At 36.7% G+C, this 19158-nt stretch overlaps 1 protein-coding gene across 5 annotated transcripts in view; it reads left to right on the top strand.

Moving 5' to 3' along the window:
* The window catches only part of ZNF407 (zinc finger protein 407), a 355293-nt gene that overhangs the window by 313382 nt on the left and 22753 nt on the right, over positions 1-19158 (top strand). Inside the window, exon 10 of one of the 5 annotated variants that reach the window (XM_075494276.1) lies at positions 2911-3029. The exons of the other annotated variants lie outside the window; for them this stretch is intronic. Coding sequence (XP_075350391.1) covers positions 2911-2957 — 47 coding nt within the window. The 3' untranslated portion in view covers positions 2958-3029. Of the gene's footprint in view, positions 1-2910; positions 3030-19158 lie in introns of those variants that run through there. 5 annotated transcript variants of the gene reach the window in all.

Below are 19158 nucleotides of genomic sequence, written 5' to 3'. Positions count from 1 at the left end.
TCTTTTTTGGGTTTTTTTCTTCGATATTACCTGTTGATGAAATGAGGCAGGGCAAGATTACCTGATACAGCAGCAGTCACAGAATGAGTAAGTGTCAGAGCGAAGAACTACTTGAGCTGCTTGCTTCCGTCTCTCGTACCAAGCAAGGCTGCGAAGGTTTATCTTGGCACCATGGTTTGCTTTTGCTTTTTTTTTAACCAGATTGTAATGTAAGTATACAGCATATAATATTTGATCTTTGTGTTGCTGTTCAGATTTGTTGTGGTCTTTCAAATGATGTTTACATGAATCTTTGAAAGAGCAAAAAATCATGGACTTTTAAAATAGAAATATTAGGCAATAAATAGTATAGCTGAAAAATCAATAATAAAATGTAGGTGGCTTTTACTGCTAATTTAATTAAGTCTGTATCATGTGTAAAATTGCATTTAGACACACAGGTAGAGCTGCTTAGCCTTATTGAAATGTAACTCTCATATACCATTTGAAAACAAGCTGACATGTAACTTGCTATAAAAAATGAAATATTCTAAGATATCCAATATATCTGTGAATAAATGAGATGTGCAGAAGTAAAAAGGGAAAAAACAACTTCAAATTGTCTAAAGAATTACATGAAGATAATAGAGAGTTTTTGGTTTTTTTCGTTATTGATTATTCCCAGAACTTAAGGTTTCACAGTTAGATTGACAACTGAGTTATTTGCCCATACCTAGTGACTGACAACAGATAATGGAAAGGCTTTTACCATGATATAACAGCAGAGAATAATTTCTAATTTACTACTATAGTTCTCATCAAAAGTACCCCAGCAAAAACAGTAGATTTATCACTTCAATTACTGGAATTTCACATTTAGTTTAAAGAGACATGTTTCTATAATGTGACAGGCTTTACAGAATCTGAACTTCTTCAGACATTTCAGCTATCAGAGTAATCAGGAAAAGATATAAATGAAAGCAATTGTTTTAGTTTTATAACTTTCAGTGCTGTCTACTGGCAAGAAACGAAACAGGCCATAAACTGATGGTCTTTGCCAAGTCTATAAAAGGAAAAAAGACATTCCATATCACAGTCTTTTTACTTTTTTTAAACCAACTGTCTGATACTGGATGGGAATAACATTAAAATAGTATTCAATTAATATCTACAAATTAACTTTTATACGTATATTTTTTAAATTAGCTACCTAGTGATAGTAAAATGTTATTTACCTCAAAATATAGTGAGTATATTTTTAATACATTTATTCATATTGCTTCTATCCAGCTTGCATGCCTCAAGCTATTAGAGGCAACCAAAAGATTAAAAAAAGACTAACATAAAAAACAAACAGTCAACAACCATAGGCTTCTGTACCCTAAAAAAAGCCCATGTGAATGATTTTAAAGCTGATTTAAAATATTCAAACAGGTAGTATTTTCTGCTTTGGGAGAAGATGGGGTGTTCCACACTTTTCGTTGAGGAGAATGTCTACAATTTCTATAATTCACCCCCCACTTGGTTGTTCTCAGCTTGGGAAATAACAAATGCTACATGTAAATTGGGGACCCTGGGGCACTTCTCAGGTCCCAGGCAGAAATACCCGAGATGTGTCCCAACATTGTGTCGGGGAATATCTGGCCCCAGACGTACTCCCATGTGCCCCTTTTCTTCTACTTCCCAGAGTGCCCTGGTTTCCTGTACAAAGGCAACGTTTGCATCTAAGCCGCTCGGGGGTTTCAGGATGCTCCCCAAAGTGGGTCCCAGGTTGGAGCACTGAGGACCAAAATGCTGGTGTGTGGGTGTGTGTTGTGGCACCCTCCCGTTGGTCAGCTTAAATGCAGTAAAAAAGTCTTTGTGGAGTACTGTGCTGTACTTCCCATCTTACAGCAAGATAAATCAGTGCACCACAGAAGGTCCGATCTATCTCTAGGTTCACTTCAGGAGATTTGGATCTGTCTCCAGATAAATAGGCTTTATCCTCACATTATGCTCATACACACAGACATACCAGTTCTCCCAGAAATTTCCCTTTTGCAGACAACCCTTGGCAATCCCTCCCATTTCTCATTAAGAAAGAGGCATTGAAGGAAGCCTTTATAAAGGATCCCTACCAGAGAAAGTCTGCATGTTTTCACGTAGGATTCCTAGTTCTTCCGCAGAGTCGTTACTCTTAAATACAGTCTTACTCAGAGGTGTTCCTATCTCCTCTCAGACCAGGGCGCAGGAGCTTAGGACTGGGAATCAAACCCGTATGTCTCAAGTGCATGCTACAGAAGACTTTCACTGGTCTGCCAGGTCAGGCGCGCTCTATTGTGTTACCCACACAAAGGTGCTAGCATAGCAAAGCACCGTAATAAAACCTCACCAACTAGCGAACGCGTTAGGGATTTTACTGCAGCTGTTGCAGAATTCATAAATAAGTTCACACAATAATGATATTTGGTATAAATAAAATGCCATTACACATGGTGCCTCTGAAGCTAGTCTGATGATTGCTAGGGTGCAGCTTGTACACAGAGCGTACATTTACTTGAAAAAGAGGAGTTTATCTATTATGTCGTATGTGAAAAAGTGGTCTTATTTGGGATTTGCCGTAGAAGTAGAGCACTGGAGTAGTTAAGCCAGCTCTACAATTTTATTGCCTGTTACAGTTGAATTTTCAAGAAAGGCTGTGATTTAGATCACAGAAAGGAAGTATCTAAATGCTATATATGGTGTCAAACGTGCATAAGTGATTGAGCACATCTGTTTATGAGGTACAATACTTGAGCGATAATGTTTATGAGGAGTTCTATTAGGGTGAATAACATAGCTGCAGGTTAGAAGACTGTTTGGATTACTTTTATATCCATTGATTTAAAGTAGATCTTAATAGATTGGTCACATATTCCAGTATTTTTTATTTTTGTTTATTTACTCTTACAGAGGCCAGGGAGGAGGTTTTCATTAGTTCTGTGCCAATGAAGTTCTAACCTCTCAACCTTAAGAAAGCAAAGTAAGGGACTGTAAAATCCCAAGATGGCATCCCCAAATGAACCTGCAGCTCTTCATTGATTTATATAGAGTCTTCCTCTCAAAACTGAAGGTAGCAGTATTTTGGCACCTGATTAGCATTTTATTTATAATATTCATAAAGTAGTAATTCAGACAGTTTAGCAGCAGAAGTGCTAAGCCTAAGTTAAATTTAGGGTAAGTGTTTTCTTAACAGAATTTTTTCAAATAATTTCATCTCACAGTCCTGTAGAATGGCAGATGTTTGCAAATCTTGGTGTAAAACTGATTGAAATATTTTAAGAAAACTGAAATAATGTCAGTGGCAAAATTTATTTTACCAAGTGCAGATGTAAGACATCAAGTTCTCAGACTGATGGCAGAATTAACAAAAAACACCATCTGGTTCAATAATTATCTGAAAATACCCATATTCTTGGATTTGTTTTAATACCACTTAGTTCCCAGCTTTATTTTATCTGTGTTTGCACACCAATGAGACTAGATTGTGCAAAATGAAGACTACTTCCATCTGATCATTTTTAAAAAACGTGTTTTTGCATGAATAATGAATCTTTGAATTGTTACTAAACAAGCAAATTATTTGCGTATGTGTCACATCGGTTATCAAGTTTGCACGTGACAGCTTCAACAGCCGTCACATAAAATGCATAGAGCTTGTAACCATATGTTTTTGCTTGACAAAAAGCTAAAACTCAAGATCAATTTTCAATATGGAATGCACAAATTAACACTTTAAAATGCACCACAATATGTACGGCTTGGCAAAATTTGCAGAAATAGCACGTTTCTAGATATTAACTGATATCTTTGGATTCGACCTTAAGGTATTCAATCATTTTGATTAAAAGACTGATTTCTCATAAAACCACAGTCTGTTGGAGGCGCAAAGCCAATGACATTTGAGCATTCATATATTTTCATAAACTTTGAACAATGTCAGTGAGACACCTCTTCAATCTTGGCCACACAACAGCAGGGTATTCAATCTTTCTTTAGCTTAAGACAGAAAATTTGAATATCAGCATAGGGTTATTAATGTGACAGTTCACATGGTGTGCACCATGTTGATTCTTAAAAAGCAGATCTGTGGAATGTATAGAGAACTCTGCTTTGTGCTCTTGCTGTTAAAAATCCAACAGAAAGACTTAAAATGCATTTTCACAGCTCAATCGTTGCACGTTTTAGTAGGAAAACATGAAGACAATTGACTACGGTTTTACACCTTCAAAGTTACTGGTATTATTTCTGTGATTATATCATCTGTTGTGTTTAATATTGAAGATGTACAACAGATCTCATAGTGTGTTATTTAGTTCTTTTTGTTTGTAAAAAATGGCATTAGCAAGTGACTAAGCAGCCATGCAGTTAAATATTTAGTTACTCCACCTCCCCCTTTTTCTTGGCTGACTTAATGTCTGTCAGAATTTATAGCATTCCAAATAAATAAATAGACACCCCCCATGCTTATTTCTTTAAATTCCGATTTTTGAGTAATGTAACGTTGTTCAATGTAAGCATGTCTTTTTACATTACATCATGTTGTAGGTCAGATGCGATGTAACTTTTTATGATGCATTGTAAATGACAAAACATGCTGCAATATGTGATATATATTGGTACGTGCCCCTGATAACATCGCTTTTTCTTTAGAGTGTTGTCGCCTGAGCAGCTTGGGAGAAACCAGATGGGCTGTGAGGGGAAGATGAGCAATTCTGTCTTGCCCAAACTGCAAATGTGACAACACACTGTTAAGACAGGCGACAGTGAGGTGCATGTGTTAATATAATACAAGGCACCCGCAGATGTCCCAAAGTTTTCATTTTAAAAGCCCTGCTAAACAAACAAAACCCAGAATCTCATCCTATCTCCGTGATAGTGGGAAGATCCGCTATTACTGTTGTACAAGGTGGGGCAGAGGTCTGATTGGTTTCAGATCCATGGGTGCCTGCTGATAAATACTGACTACTCCTGTCCAGGAAGAAACAAGGAATGTGCCTTGCAATTCAGCATTCCAGTTCCCTCAGCAATTCCAAATTTACTGTAATGACTTAATCTTTCTATAGCATCTCCTATCTCAAAGGATGTTGAAACCTGTTACAGTCTTCTAGCACATCCAGAAGACTTTGCTTCCCACTGAAAACCAGCCGTAGCTGAGGTGAAACTTGTAGGGTTTTCAACAGAGAGCAACAACATTACATGACTAATGTAATTTTCTGTTTAAACTGTAGGGGAAACCCAGATAAGCATAATGTAACTAAAAAATACTGGAATTTTACCAGGACATCCTTATTTTTGGAAAATGTGCTACAGGAATCTGCCAAAAGTGTCTCATCTGAAAAATTGCACAGCATTTCCACCTGCATGGTGCCCCACAGTGATAGCAACAAATGTAGTAAAAAATCAATATTCTTAATGGCTTGAAATGTCCTAGTTTGGGGAATAAAAGGCCTTTATTCCACGGTATTGTTACCATGTGTGTGAGTTGTTCAACATTATGCTTTCGCTACTATTAGTTTACTCTCATTGTGTCTTTAGACTATGAGCCCTTTCAATGGGTTGCTTCCCTCAGCTCCTGTACAGGGCCCGGCACAATACCCCTAAAAACAGTTACAATATAGAAATTGTAAATAAAACAGTACTAATACTGCGTACTGCTATGCAGGGGTATCGTTTCGTTGCTGACTCAGAGGCAAAAGCAGCATGAAGAGGCTCACAACTAACTTTCCTGTGCACTTGGCCTCACTTTGAATGAAGAATTCTCCTATCCCATCTCCACCTCGGTTTCCAAGATTAACGAGGTTGTAGGCATAATGTTAGACCCACGGGACAATTTGTGATGCTGGTTTAAACAGTATTACCCATTCATGTATTTGGATGCGCGTGTATTTCTCAATCGATTACATACTGTTTTATTATTGTGAGGTTGGATGGACTGAATTTTTCACAAATGGCAAGATTGCACAAAGTTACCCAAATAAAAAGTAGTGAACTACAACCAGAAGCCTATAAAAAAGCCACATACAATCTTAATAATTGTGTATATTTGGAGGGGTGTGGCTGTGTAACTTTTTTCCACAAAAGACAAATTTTCTTTCCATTTGGTTTTTAGTCTCACTCCATATCTTTGGAACACTTTACTTTTTCTATAGCTTTTCCTGCCTGTGTAGTTGAACAAGTTTTTCACGGAAGTTTTTTTGAGAGTTTTGTTTGAGTTCAGTTCTCTTCAACAGTAGAAAAATGAAGGCATAGCAAAAAAAAAAAAAAAAAGGAATTAATAAAAATAAAATGCAGTAGAAGATCATTTGGTATAATGGTTAAAAGTACCTTAACTTGAAGAAGAAAGGCTGTTATTTTATGTTTTTGAGGTCTTTATTGAAGCCTTCTAGCAGTGAAAGGTTTTCTTTTTTTCTCCCTATACTTCTAAGAAGAATATCGCTATATAATGAAAGAATCTACAGGACAAAATCTTTCCTATTTCAACGCAGATACCATGTCACTGCCTCTCCTACTTGTGCAGTTGTGATGAAAGCTATATGAATAGCTGAGCTGTTTCGAAAGGCCGTATTTTCATTCTGAGTAGAGAATAACTGTGGGAAGACTAAGAGCTTCTTGATGATGCTTCTTTTTCCACTAACTTTTCTTCTTCCTTATTCAGCTGCAGTAGAAATTGGGTGGGAATTGATAATCCTTTAGGAATGTAGCTTTTGACACTTATCTGGTGGATGATAATTAATGCATTCCAAGAGGATTATCATAGTGGACTGTAGTTATAAAAGAGTGACATTCCATTTACGTGGAGTGAAACTTTAATATATGGCTGTCTCCACCACGTATTTTTAGGAGAAATCTTCCACCTTTCAGCTCCCGTCAGCATCGCTCCACCCAGTCCAGCAGTAATGAGGGCAACTGTAGGCACAGGCAGTTTTTACCAGTATGTTACCAAGCCTTAAAAGCACAGAAAAACAAATTGTTATTATTAACACAGCATGTATTTAACTGTTTCTGAGATATTCAGGATGAAACATTTTATGTTGGTTGGCTTCAAGAGGAGTAATGTTTGCAAAGAATTTGAAATAGGGGATGAAGGCTGGGGGCAATGGGATTAGGACAGATAGTTGATTTTTGTAAGCAGCATTTTTAATGTAAACTCCACTGTAGTATTGTAATGGAATGAAAGTTTCGTAGACAAGTTATGCAGAACTGGACTATCTTTAAAAACTGTGTGGGTTGCAAATTGTGGTATTCCTTCACTAAGGAAGTCAATATTTTTATAATTTATGATAATGCTTTTGGGCGAGGTTAACTGATCTGCTTTACTGTCTAGCTATGAGGAGCAAAGCAGCCCCTTTTCCTGAAATCGATGGGATTTAGGAATGACTTGCCTGTCCCACTATCATATGGGACTGGAGTCTGTCCCCCCTCGTGGGTCTGGGGAACGTTTTGACTCAGTTAAAGTGGCCATTTTCCTTACGGTTTTGATTAGTTGGGGGGCGTAAAATTTCCGGTTGCATTAGGAGATGCATGCTTTTTGCATCTATTTAAAATAAAGAATACTGAGGAGAATGATAGCTATAAATTATTGCCTTTAGGTTCCAAGTGTTACAGAGCATGGTATGACAGCATCAAAAAAGCAATAACCAACGATATTGTACAGTACTGTACAATCAAGGTAATTTTTATAACCTTAGAGCAATAGCCCACTGTGATTCAACTGCATAGAAGTTGTCAATATACGTTTGAGTGTACCTTTGCATTTGTACTTCACTCTCTTAAGTTAATCTTATGGAAGAAGTGTTATTAGCCACCAGCCATTTGTCAGGATGGGCTTTATTTTCTGTTTCACTGCTCTGACTTCTGCATTGTATTGCAGATGCTATATGGATGCTAACATGCTCGCTGTGCTAATCCATAGCAGCATCCCTCTCTCTCCAGCAGGAAAAACTCCTTTCTGATATTTCATGAATGTGTTTGTTTGGTTCAGTATTTGGGTTTACTGCCTGTTTATGTGGTTAACTACCTTTTTGTATGAACTACTGCCAATCTGCAAAAAACATACTGAAAAATAAATCAAAGATGTCAGGCAATTCTTAAAACTACAAGAATAGTTTCAGAATCAAAGTATTCTGTAAGGTACCCAAGTAGAGGTCAAACTCCTCCAATACTTTCTGATGCACAGTAAAGATTACATACATGTTAAATAAGAAGAATACCATCTCAAAAATTACATTGCATTTATGTAGAAAACAAGTTTGTGTCATTGAGTTGTAGATGTAGGAAATGGAAACAATTTATGGGATCCCCTAGTTGAACCCACATGAGGTACAAGATTACTGAATAAAATAAGTTTTGTAGTGCTCTGTCCAGTCTTTGCAGTGAAAAGCAAAGATCCATTTAAATTGAAATTTTAAATATGCTCAAAAAGAAAGAAAACCCCAACATTTGTAAGAATGTAAACTCAACATTTATAAGAATCAGGAGCTCCTTTTAAATATCTGGATGCAAAATATATCATAACATTGGAGTTGATGCAGGGAAGAAGTTGTATTTCAATCATTAAAAATTCTAGGCAGTCCATGGGAAATCTTTTTACTGATTTCAGTGGGGTTTGGATCAGGCCTATAGAACCTCATATGAAGCGCAGTTCCAAGGCCATCTTCAAGACCAGACTTGCATGCTGCACAGATTGCAAGCCTACGGTAGCACTCTGAGGTATGGCCAGAGCACACCTTTAGGTTCTCACGTGCTGCGGCGTGCCCAATGGGTTAACACAAGGATGCCTGGCTAGGCCGTCCACAGCTATTGTGGCACTTGCATGAGAGGCAGAGCAGAAATAAGTACCGTGAGCACAATGAATATGGGAGATATTTTCAAACTAAGAGGAATCCTGGAACAAATAAGTGAGTGAAAGTCTCCTTGATCTCCCATTATTTGCCACAGCAATATTCTTCTCTCTTTTTACTTTGTCCTGATTTATTACATACCTATATTGTTATCTTCTTTGCACTTCGAAGATCTCCGTTTCATCTGGCCCCATTGGAGGGCGCCGTGACAATTTGATGTTTCTTGGCCCCCACTTCTAAGAGGTGAGGGTTGCAATCTGCTGGCTTTTTGACATCAGGGAAATAGTCCTAGATAACTCTGCAGATTAACATGACAAAACTAGTGCGGTACCTAAATGATTCAAAATACTTCACGTGAAAACTCAGTCTCATCATTACCATAATGGCCCATTCTCTCCTCCTCCAAAAAAAGTAAACAAAAAGCATTCATACATATGCTACATCTGGCTTGATTTCTTCTTCTCTTTCAGTTTTTAGGTTCAGATAGTAGTAATGATTAATAATATAATGGCTCTGAGACATTTATTTCTTCTCTCAAAAAGGGAGCAAGTAAATTTATTCTTTCACAAAAGGACATCAGTTTTAAAGTGTATAGGGAAAATGTATCAAAATATTAATTAGACTTTTCTTTTGTTTTGCTAGTTTGCATTAGACAGATGGAATTCTGATCTTTAACAGCATCATGACTCATGAAACTGCTTGTGTACTAAAATGCCATTATTAACACAACAGTAGTTTTCAGCAGTTGGTAATTATTGGCATAATTAAACATTTATCAAGAAACAAGTATTTATCATTCATTAAACTTTCATTAAAAATCCATCTTAGCACAAGCTAGATTAGCCAGTGATTTTCAAGTGATAACTTCTTAACTTCTGGCAGGAATGTAGAGCATTTTGATAGCGAAGAAAGTCATGTATAATGCAACCTTTCAGGTTTTGTAAACAGTTACAGCATTTCAGGTTTAGGAGTGTTATTTTTAAGCATTCTATAAGACTCGGACAAGAAAGTACTTGGCTATTTTCTGTAGGGTTTACGAAATTTGGCACTTTTTAACAGTGTATTTGGGAAAACAAGATGCCCTTGGCCATGAAAAGCCAGTGCTAAGTATGCTTTATAACTGCCTTTACATGACTTAAATTCCCTCAAAGCCTGATATGTGCACATATATTTGGACATTGAAATTTACTTTTTTGAATGGACCTTCTCATCAACTCTGCCTTCTGGTATTGCAAAAGGATGGAATCTCAGACTAGATGTTTGTAATTGGGAAATCTTGAAGAGCTGTCTGGTCCTGATATAGTATTTTCCAACACTTAATACTTCTTGTCGCTAAAGAGGAAAATATGCCTTTTATTATTTAAAAGAAAGAGACCCATTACATCTCTGAAAGGTTTTGGGTTTATTTTGCAGAGTGGAGTATCAGGCATTATCCCTGGTCTGTTCAGTTTTGATCGATTCACTTAGATGGCAGATTCCTTATTTTTTGCTGTATTTAGGTATGAATAAAGGTAAAGTAATTTGTGTGACTTCAACCATGCAGAAAAATAAGGTTAGTCAATGCCCTGTAGTTCTTTCTCATTCCAATTTTCTTATTTAACTGTTTGTAAGTCTTTTCTCCTTGGTTATGTGTTGTTTTCCTCGGTTCTCATCTGCCATTCCCACTAACCCTTATTATCGCAGAAGCACTGGCTTACTTAATCTTGTAGCTACCAATTGGCTATTTTACCTCCCAGTCCTTTGTTTCTTCTCTTGCTTATAGGTACGATAGGATCTATTACTTAACCCCTCCTACGCAGTCACTGTTTTGCAAGAGGTACCAATTTGGCAAGGTTAGTGTAAGTTTAAAATGCTCTAATGTGATTGTCTAGATTGTGGTGGAGAAAAAACAATATTCAGTGAGCAACACTGTCTCAGAAAGCTCCTTCACGTACATACAAGCGCTTCACATCTTAGCCCGTATTCAGCAACTTTGTTTGTGTTTTCTCTTGGGCAAAAAATTTACTGTATCAGTGCTTTTATGTCACAAGAATGAATTGAATTCGTACCCTTTAGTGCAAACAACAATAGACAGAGTGGTAACCTAGTGGAAAACAAATAGATGCCCCGTCCCTTTTGGGGATTCAGAGAGGTTCAGAAAGATGGAGCTGACGGTAGAGAGGTGGCAGATAAAAACAGGCCAAAGCAGGAAAGAATCCTGCGGTCATTTATTACCATGCCATCTTCATAGTGTTTGCTGAACCAAGGTGCAGAGTAATGATTCAGACAAATGATGTTAATAATAATAGCTGGCCCTTTGGCAAAAATGGAATACCTAGTATTGCAGCATGAGACCTAATCAGATTCTCCAAAACTTGCTTCAGACCGATAGAATTTTTTGTCATCAGGTTTTCCATCAATTGATTCTCCTTGGATACTGTATTTTTAAAGGAAGCAAAGTGATAAGCATTTATTTTCCATTGGGGGAAAAAACCAAGATTTTAAGTATTATGATACTTAATGTATAGTTTAAAGCTAGTTTTAAAATATTGTGTTATTTCTAGTTTATTTTTGGTGGGATTTGAACTGTTAAAATGAATACAAGATACTTCTAGTAATCATGGATTACTTCATCACATTTAGAAACTTTCTGGAGTTCATTGTCTTTTTTTTTTTTTTTTCCTACATAATCAACAAAGAATTCACCTCATTTATTGTAAGCGAATAATAGCAAGTATGCTTTACAGTATTTTTCGTTGTGCACAGAGTACCACTGGTAAAAATGAGCTCCATGTGAAGCCTAGCTATGGATCTTAAACAAGGGGTAGTTGTTAGTACTGCTGATCTGGTTAATTGCTTTGATCTGTTGTTAGGTATTTGTACATAAAAGAACATTTTCACCCAAAAAAGCTTACTAACCATTTTGTACTGTTCAGATATGACATGGTTTTGTTGTTCTTTTTAATAATACCTGCAGTTTTTAGGCTATAAGTCGCAATTATTTTTATTAGCTGTTGTTCCGTTAACAACATAACCAACATCTGTTTTAATCTAAACATCATCAGACTTATTAATTAGGTACATTTTGGCATCAATTTATCACACATGCTTTGACACTTTTGATATTTGAAGCATAAGCTATTATGTGTAATGAAAAAAAAATAAGTATGATTTGGAGTCAGTGTTATACATCATCTGTAGCGGACAATTATGTTGGCATGTGGGAGGTTAATGTACACACTCTAGATTCCTTTGCTTGATTTGCTGTTTTCTTCTTCATAACTCTAGGTAAACAGTTTGTGCTGCCATTTAATGCACAGGTTAAGTGTAGTTGCAGGCTATTATACATCATTAGAGTAAGTAATATTCAGCTGTGGAAGAAAGATGGAAGCTTTTCACTTGTAGCCACTTGGACATTTCATTTTTCATCTAGTATGCCACTGCAAAAATTAGTTGTGGCAGGCCTGATGTAATTTATAGCCTGGTACCCTGAAATTAAGCAATGAATCACACCATTTTGGCTGATTAGAGTTAATGCATTTTTCCCGATGACATATTTTGTAAAACAATGCAGTTTATTCTAAACTTTGCCTTATCAGACCTAGTCATTTCTCACGTCAACCTGTGCAATGGATGGTACCGTGTGCAGTGTGCTCTATCACCAGATTTCTTTTGGTATTGTACTGTAGTTATCTTCCAGTTTAAAGGGACAGCCTTCCCTTTCTTTCCTAATTTTCTCACTAGAAAACATCAACTTTCCTCTCCCTCCATCCCCCACCCTCCATTCTCCAACCAGACAATCCAGAAGCAAAACACAGAGTAACACAATTCAATGCAGCTTGATTGAAAGTGCAGGGTGTAATGATCAAGTGAGTAGAGACCATTGGATTGTGCCTCAGGCCTTCACACTCTGGATCTGGTCAATAACAAATTTATTACTAATCAAATCCAATAAATACAAAACAGCATACATTTATTTTTATTTGGCACCTAGCTGGTCACAGAATAATAATAAAACAGGTAAGTCAGAGACAGCCTTTCAGAAGGATGTGCTGTAGCCGATGCGTGCTGCTCTTAAAGCTCCTGTACGTTACAAGCAGACAGTCCGTCCCCAGGAAGCCTTGTTGTGTATGTCTGGTTACCAGTGGGCATTGTGTCCCACTTGCCTGTGGAATATATTAACAATGCCAGCTCTTGAGTTTGGAGAATTCTGTTAGCTGAGATACTTTGTGATAGGGAGAGGTATCACTGCAGAACAGGATCTATAGGTATTAGTGTCAAGAAGAATAATGTCTTCCTTGCCCTTTCTCCTGGGTTATTGCATGGGTTATACAAAGACTGGGATGAGTTAATAGAAAACAAAGAAACTAAAGGTGTTTGGGGAGGGGAGCGGAATCAACAACACAGCTGAGACATGTGAATTTTACTGTTGCCAAAAATAATGTGCGACTGTTCTTTCCCCCCAAAGCACTAACATGCATAAGAGCACACGACATAATCATTGCAGGCATCTTACACCATGTAAAACCGACACGGACAAACAGTGCATCGCTAATGTAAAGCTGACATTCAGTATCCAGGATTTTTTTTGTATTCACATATTTTTATATGTGTGTGCATGAAATTTAACTAAAAATTCTCGATGCTGCAATTTGTTACACAGACACGTTATGAATTGCAAAGTGTATGCCAAAGATACAAACTGAATAAAATGATTGGGAGTACTTAACGATATGAAAAGCGCAGTTTATGTAGCTTGAAAGTCAGATAGTACAAAAATTCCTTCTTTCTTAGCTGCTGGAGTCCCTGTATTTTTGAATGGTTTATGGAAAAACCCAGCAACAGTCTGCAACATGTAGGAGAAAAAGGCAGCACACCTGCAAGGCTCCAGCCTACCTTGTTCACACCCAAGATAGGAGAAAATGATTTATTATCTGTCCCTTGAATTTCTCTGAGCGTTCTGTCTAAACTTTGAAAGCAGATTACATTTGCGATTAAACCTTAACAAATGTTGTTTTAACTAGACTGCAATATATGTTATTGACAACAAGCTTTTTTTTCCCCCTGAAAATAACATTGGTGCTTAGGCATGCAATTTACAAAAATGACAAGGAAGGGTGGTACTTTTCCCAAGGTGAATGTGAGTTGACTGATTAGCTGGTATTTTAACTTAGATTCTTGCAAATTACAGACATAAGAAACCCTGCAATTTATATGTACTTTAGAAGTGAAAGCTTTAATCCCATGATTCATGAAAGTAAAGTGGTAATAATTTAAGTACCATATTTTATTTATCCCTCAGAGTTGTCAGCTGATACCAGAAGTATTCTCACTATTTTTGGGTTGCTGCCTTTGGCCACCTAATTGCTTCTTAGGAAGTAAGAGGGAAATTGCTTATATAACTACATGGATTGTCTTTGGCAACGTCAAGCCAAGGCATCAATCAGTCCATCTGGGTAAAATCACAAGCTGACTCCGATATTGCTAAATATTTATACTGTCAAATACACACAGACATCCAGATGAAAAGAGGCATTCATTAGGAATGCTCCAGCTTGTCAGTTTAAAGATGTAGATTAGAGCAAAACCTCCCACTATGGTACTGAGTGCTCAGGAAAAGTCTATATTTAGCCATTCTGAGCAATAAATATCATCATATTGCCTCATTTAGGTAAATAGAGAATAAATATTGTCAAGATGATCTAGAGATAATGTAAACAGATCCCTGTTCAGAGTCTGTGTTACTAGGGTAAATTCCAGGACATTGGTGTGCTGCTGATGCTTTTTGGTTTAACCCTTTTTCTTAATCGCATTCCCCTCCCCTTTACAGTAACAGTAAGATTTGTTCCTTGCAGATGAGAAGGGAAGGGGGGGGGGGGGGAAGATAAGGTGGGGTTTCTTTTTAAACAAAAGGTGATTTCAAATTCTAAGTGAGTTATTACATTAATCAGTAGTTTTGCTCTAGTATTTTCTTGGCACTGCTAAAGGCTGCTGCTGCTGGAAAATACAGATATCTGTAGCAATGCTGAAGCTCATTCCAGAGTTTAACATGGGAACTGACAAAGCCCATCAGTTAGAAGAACATCACAGCTCTGAGGTAAAGACATGATTTCAAGAGTACACCCAGTTAAGACTCATAGTGGAATTTCCTTTATAGCACATTTTTTTCTGTGATAAGATGAGGCATATTGTAAGAATAAGCAATGAAAGATCAGTACTTTGACAAGAATTAAGTTACTGTCCTCCTTCAAAGTGGGTGGCTTGTCCTCACAAATTAAGAGTAAAATTTGTTCACTATACTATATACCCAAAAAAGATACCAGAAGGATTTTTTTACCTTTTGGGGAAGGCCTGTGCCTCCCTTCGTACAATTGGCACCTTGGAAGCTGCATACAAGGAGAGTGGTGACTGACGTCAAAGTTTTAGTTAATTACACTAGATGATTTTTTAGATGAATAATTAACATCTCTCTTTATAACTAAATATCTGTAATTAATCAGCAAATCATAATGTGGAGACTAATTAACTTCAAACTCAAATCTTAACAGAAAATCCATATTACTATCCAGCATCATTAATTACTCTAGTAATCAAAGTTATCCCTCGTGGGATTTGACATAAAGCTTTTTAGATTTATAAACCAAGCTATTATCACAAAAAAAAATTTGAAAGCAGCTTCAAATACCATTATAGATAACTAAAGTATTAGATTGGAAATTTAAACAAGTTTTCATTTTGTCTGTATTATATTATCAATAATCCACTCACTGCAGCTGGGTAAGTAACTAAGAGTACGCTTCCCTTCTCACCGTGTGTACGCGGTATTTTGTTGGGTTTTTTTGCCTTTTGGAGTTACAGCAGTGACTTCTGTCAGAAGATTAATTTGTCAGTGTCTTTTAAAAATATGCCACACTTTCTGGTAGCTTTTGCTGTGGTGCTATCCACGCTGGTTAGCTCTTTAAGAAATGAATTAACAGCTGGCTATGTCCTGGCATTATTCACAAGAAAGTACCAAAAAAAAAGGGTTGAGCATTAAGATACAGAGAAATCTTTAGCTGTTGATTAGTCAGTGTTTAGTGGAAAAAAGGACAAAGTAGGGCTGTTATGCCAAAAAACCTCACCCCAAACAAACCTTATTTTAATTAGCATGGACATCACAACTAGAAAGATTTGGAATGTGTTCATTTTAATTTTTAATAAACAGGAAAGCCAATAGTACCACTGGCACACTGAAATCCCTTAGCTGTTTTTCATTTAGAAAGTTAGGAGTTAAAATTGTGTCTAAAATCCACATTTCAATTATTTTATCACCTAATCTTCCAAGTGCGCACATCCGATACTGTTCTTTTGTGTGGCAGCTGTAAAAATCGTAAGCAATTTTTACTGTCAAGAAAAGTCTGAATAAATAGAGGCTGTTAACTTAGGCAGATATCTGAGGTTATTTGGTGGCAATCAAGAACTCACAGCACTTCAACTAATGGGTTATGATCAGAAACTGTTCCTAATAGCCAGCTAGACGGATCTGAATATGAAGATTTCTATAATTTTGTTGTCAGCTTGTGATGTACTCTAGTGCTAATTATTTGGAACAATTATGTTTTCCTAATAACAAAAGAAGAAGCAGTGAATTAAGCAGGCTTACCTTCAGATCTTTAGATAACAGTTTAAATGCACTTGCCATTAAGAAATAACATTTCTTTTTCCTGTATGGAACCCTAATTATTGAAGATGCTTGTCTTTTAAAATCTACTTCTTCTACTTCTTTTAAGCATGTTCAATGTGTCAGTTTACACTGATGACTTCAGTAACTAGTATTTTCTCAGTCTTAGGTTTATGCCTGTACCTCCCATAGACGGCTTACTTCATTTGGTTATTCAAAAACCATAATTAGTGCAGTAATTAACATGTGGATCCTTCAAAGGAAGACTGTTAGAATCATGGGACGTCTCTCATCATTCTTACTGATGTATAGATGATAAAAAGACTTAGGTTGAGGTGACAACAGGATTTGTATTACTGCACATTATCTGAGCTGCAGGGAAATTCAGACAGGACCGTGGTCCATGGAGTCTTTCCTTTTGAAAAAAGTAATTATCCACACTGTTTCTATAATGTAACTAGGTGTTATCCTGCATTTGCAGCTGTCAAATCATTTGTTTTAAAACCATTATTTTATACCTTACAAATACTTGAAAGTTTGGGGGTTTGCAAATTATCTTTTAACCAATTACAGAAGCGGGGTGCAGCAAGTGCAGCAATAAAAATAACAATAATAGTAATTTATATAAGCATAACAGATTCCTTCTTGACAGTTGATTTCATAGATGTTTATGACAATGTTAAGTTGATACAGTCACAAGATTACATCCATAAAGAAAAGGCCGGATTTCGTTTTGTTTTCCCCAGAGAAAATATGTTTGTTTGTTTGTTTGTTTGAGATTTCAGATAAGCTGAATCTGTTGCGTTTTCAAGCCATAGTAAATCAGTTGTTGGTATGTGAGTCTCTGTATGGTTCACATAAATGTATTCCAGTGTTTCTCCGAGATGCTTATAGCTGATGTTTTCAGCTTCAATATACAATGTTTTAAATTAGCGCATTAAGGAAATTCACATTCTTTCATTCAGCCTTTAACTTTCTGTAAGTAGCGGTCCTCTTTTTCACATTCACTGACATATGCCAGAAAAATTCAGTATTTTACCCTACAGGCAGCCCATGGGACTGGGATGAAATGGCCTCTATACATAGGGTATGACTTTATTTGCTAAAGAGGTTATTTGAAAAAGCCCTTAGGGTACTGCTGCCCTTTTGTCCCTCGAACTAGTAGGGGGAAAAATATAAAAGGAACTACACAGTAATCCCTTGTAGACAGGTGACCTTAAGCCAATTCTATACTGTAAGGTTTTGTTTCCATTTAAACCCAAAACAGACAAAGGAAAAAAGCAATTTGAAGGTTTTAATCTGTTGCAGAAACATTGCAATATTTTTTTCTGTAAACGACTATCAAATACAGACAAGTTTTACTGCAAATTCATAAAATTTAGTAGTGTTCTATATAATTTAATTTAATGTTCTGTAGACAACATGTCCTATATTCTAGCAAAAATAGCATCTGAAGACTGATAGAAATAAACATACCCCTGTTTATTTCAGGTAACCTGTTCAGGATTTTACTTTCCTTACAAGTGTTTAAATCCTGCAAGTACAGCCAAGCGTAATTAAGCAAAAGTATATAGACCTTCTGATTCCAGTAACAGTATTAACATATTAAAAATTAGTCAACATCAGGACCCACTGGAGAAATCGGCAATCACTTTGTCCTTTGAAGTTCTTTTTTCTGTCCTTCTTAGAGTTGACTGCTGATTGAAGTTAACAGAGCTACAGTCAAACGAGATCAGAGTTATCACAGGGTCACGGTCCCACTGCAGGTGCACCCTTTTGTGGTGGTGCGTTTGGTGTTTAAACCCCTGTTCAGCCGCGATAGTTTCACAATGAAAGCCACCATATTATTCTTTATATGATGCAATCGGCTATTATTAAGTATGTACCATCCCAATGAGATACTGCTTTTCAATAGGCGGTCTTCAAAATACTGTTATAAATTATGAACAGCAGCTCTGAACCCACTTCAGGACAGACTCTAATAAGTCACAGGTGTGACATCACTGAGCACTGTAATTAATGGGTGTTATGCCACTCCCTTGACTTATGAGTTTTTCAGAGGCTTTTAATTACTTTTGAGTTTAAGCCATTCTGGCAGAATTTTGAAGGTACTCCGGTGGCAGCCTATTCTGAATGAAGCTGTTCTAGCAACATTGGGAAAAAGAGCCACTCTGGTGGCTGAAGGAAAACCTTTCAGCCGTTCTTCACGCCTGGTAGTCTAGAGGGAGGTTAAAGGAAACAGCTTGTGTCGACTGCTGCAGGCACTTAGTTACTGTGTTCCCTTTCTGCATCTGGGGAGGAGCTATAAAAATTGTGGTCAAATCCACATAGTATATAAAATAAAAGAGAGAAAAACATCTGAAAAGCCAAGAATGGCTTGAAGGGTTATCATGATGTCATCAACCTGATTTTAGGTATAGAAAAGCCATTGTTTCGCCTCTGAGTGCAGACTTCATGTAACTGATAGAGTAAATAGAAAAGAAGAAATGCCATCATTTATCACCTATCAAGAATAAGTTATAAATGATCACCAGTTAATCAGCATTTTAAACAGTATTCTTTAATTTCAGTGCCAAAATCCAATAGCAGAAGAATTTCACCCCTCATCCGCACACACACCAGAATGCACGTATCATAATATTAAGTTAACTCAGGTGTAAAGCTTTGTTCTCTAAACAG

Source organism: Mycteria americana, chromosome 2, assembly GCF_035582795.1.
Source record: "Mycteria americana isolate JAX WOST 10 ecotype Jacksonville Zoo and Gardens chromosome 2, USCA_MyAme_1.0, whole genome shotgun sequence".
Classification (NCBI taxonomy): Eukaryota; Metazoa; Chordata; class Aves; order Ciconiiformes; family Ciconiidae; genus Mycteria; species Mycteria americana.
The sequence above is the reverse complement of the archived record's forward strand: the minus strand, read 5'-3'. Positions and strand labels throughout refer to the sequence as shown.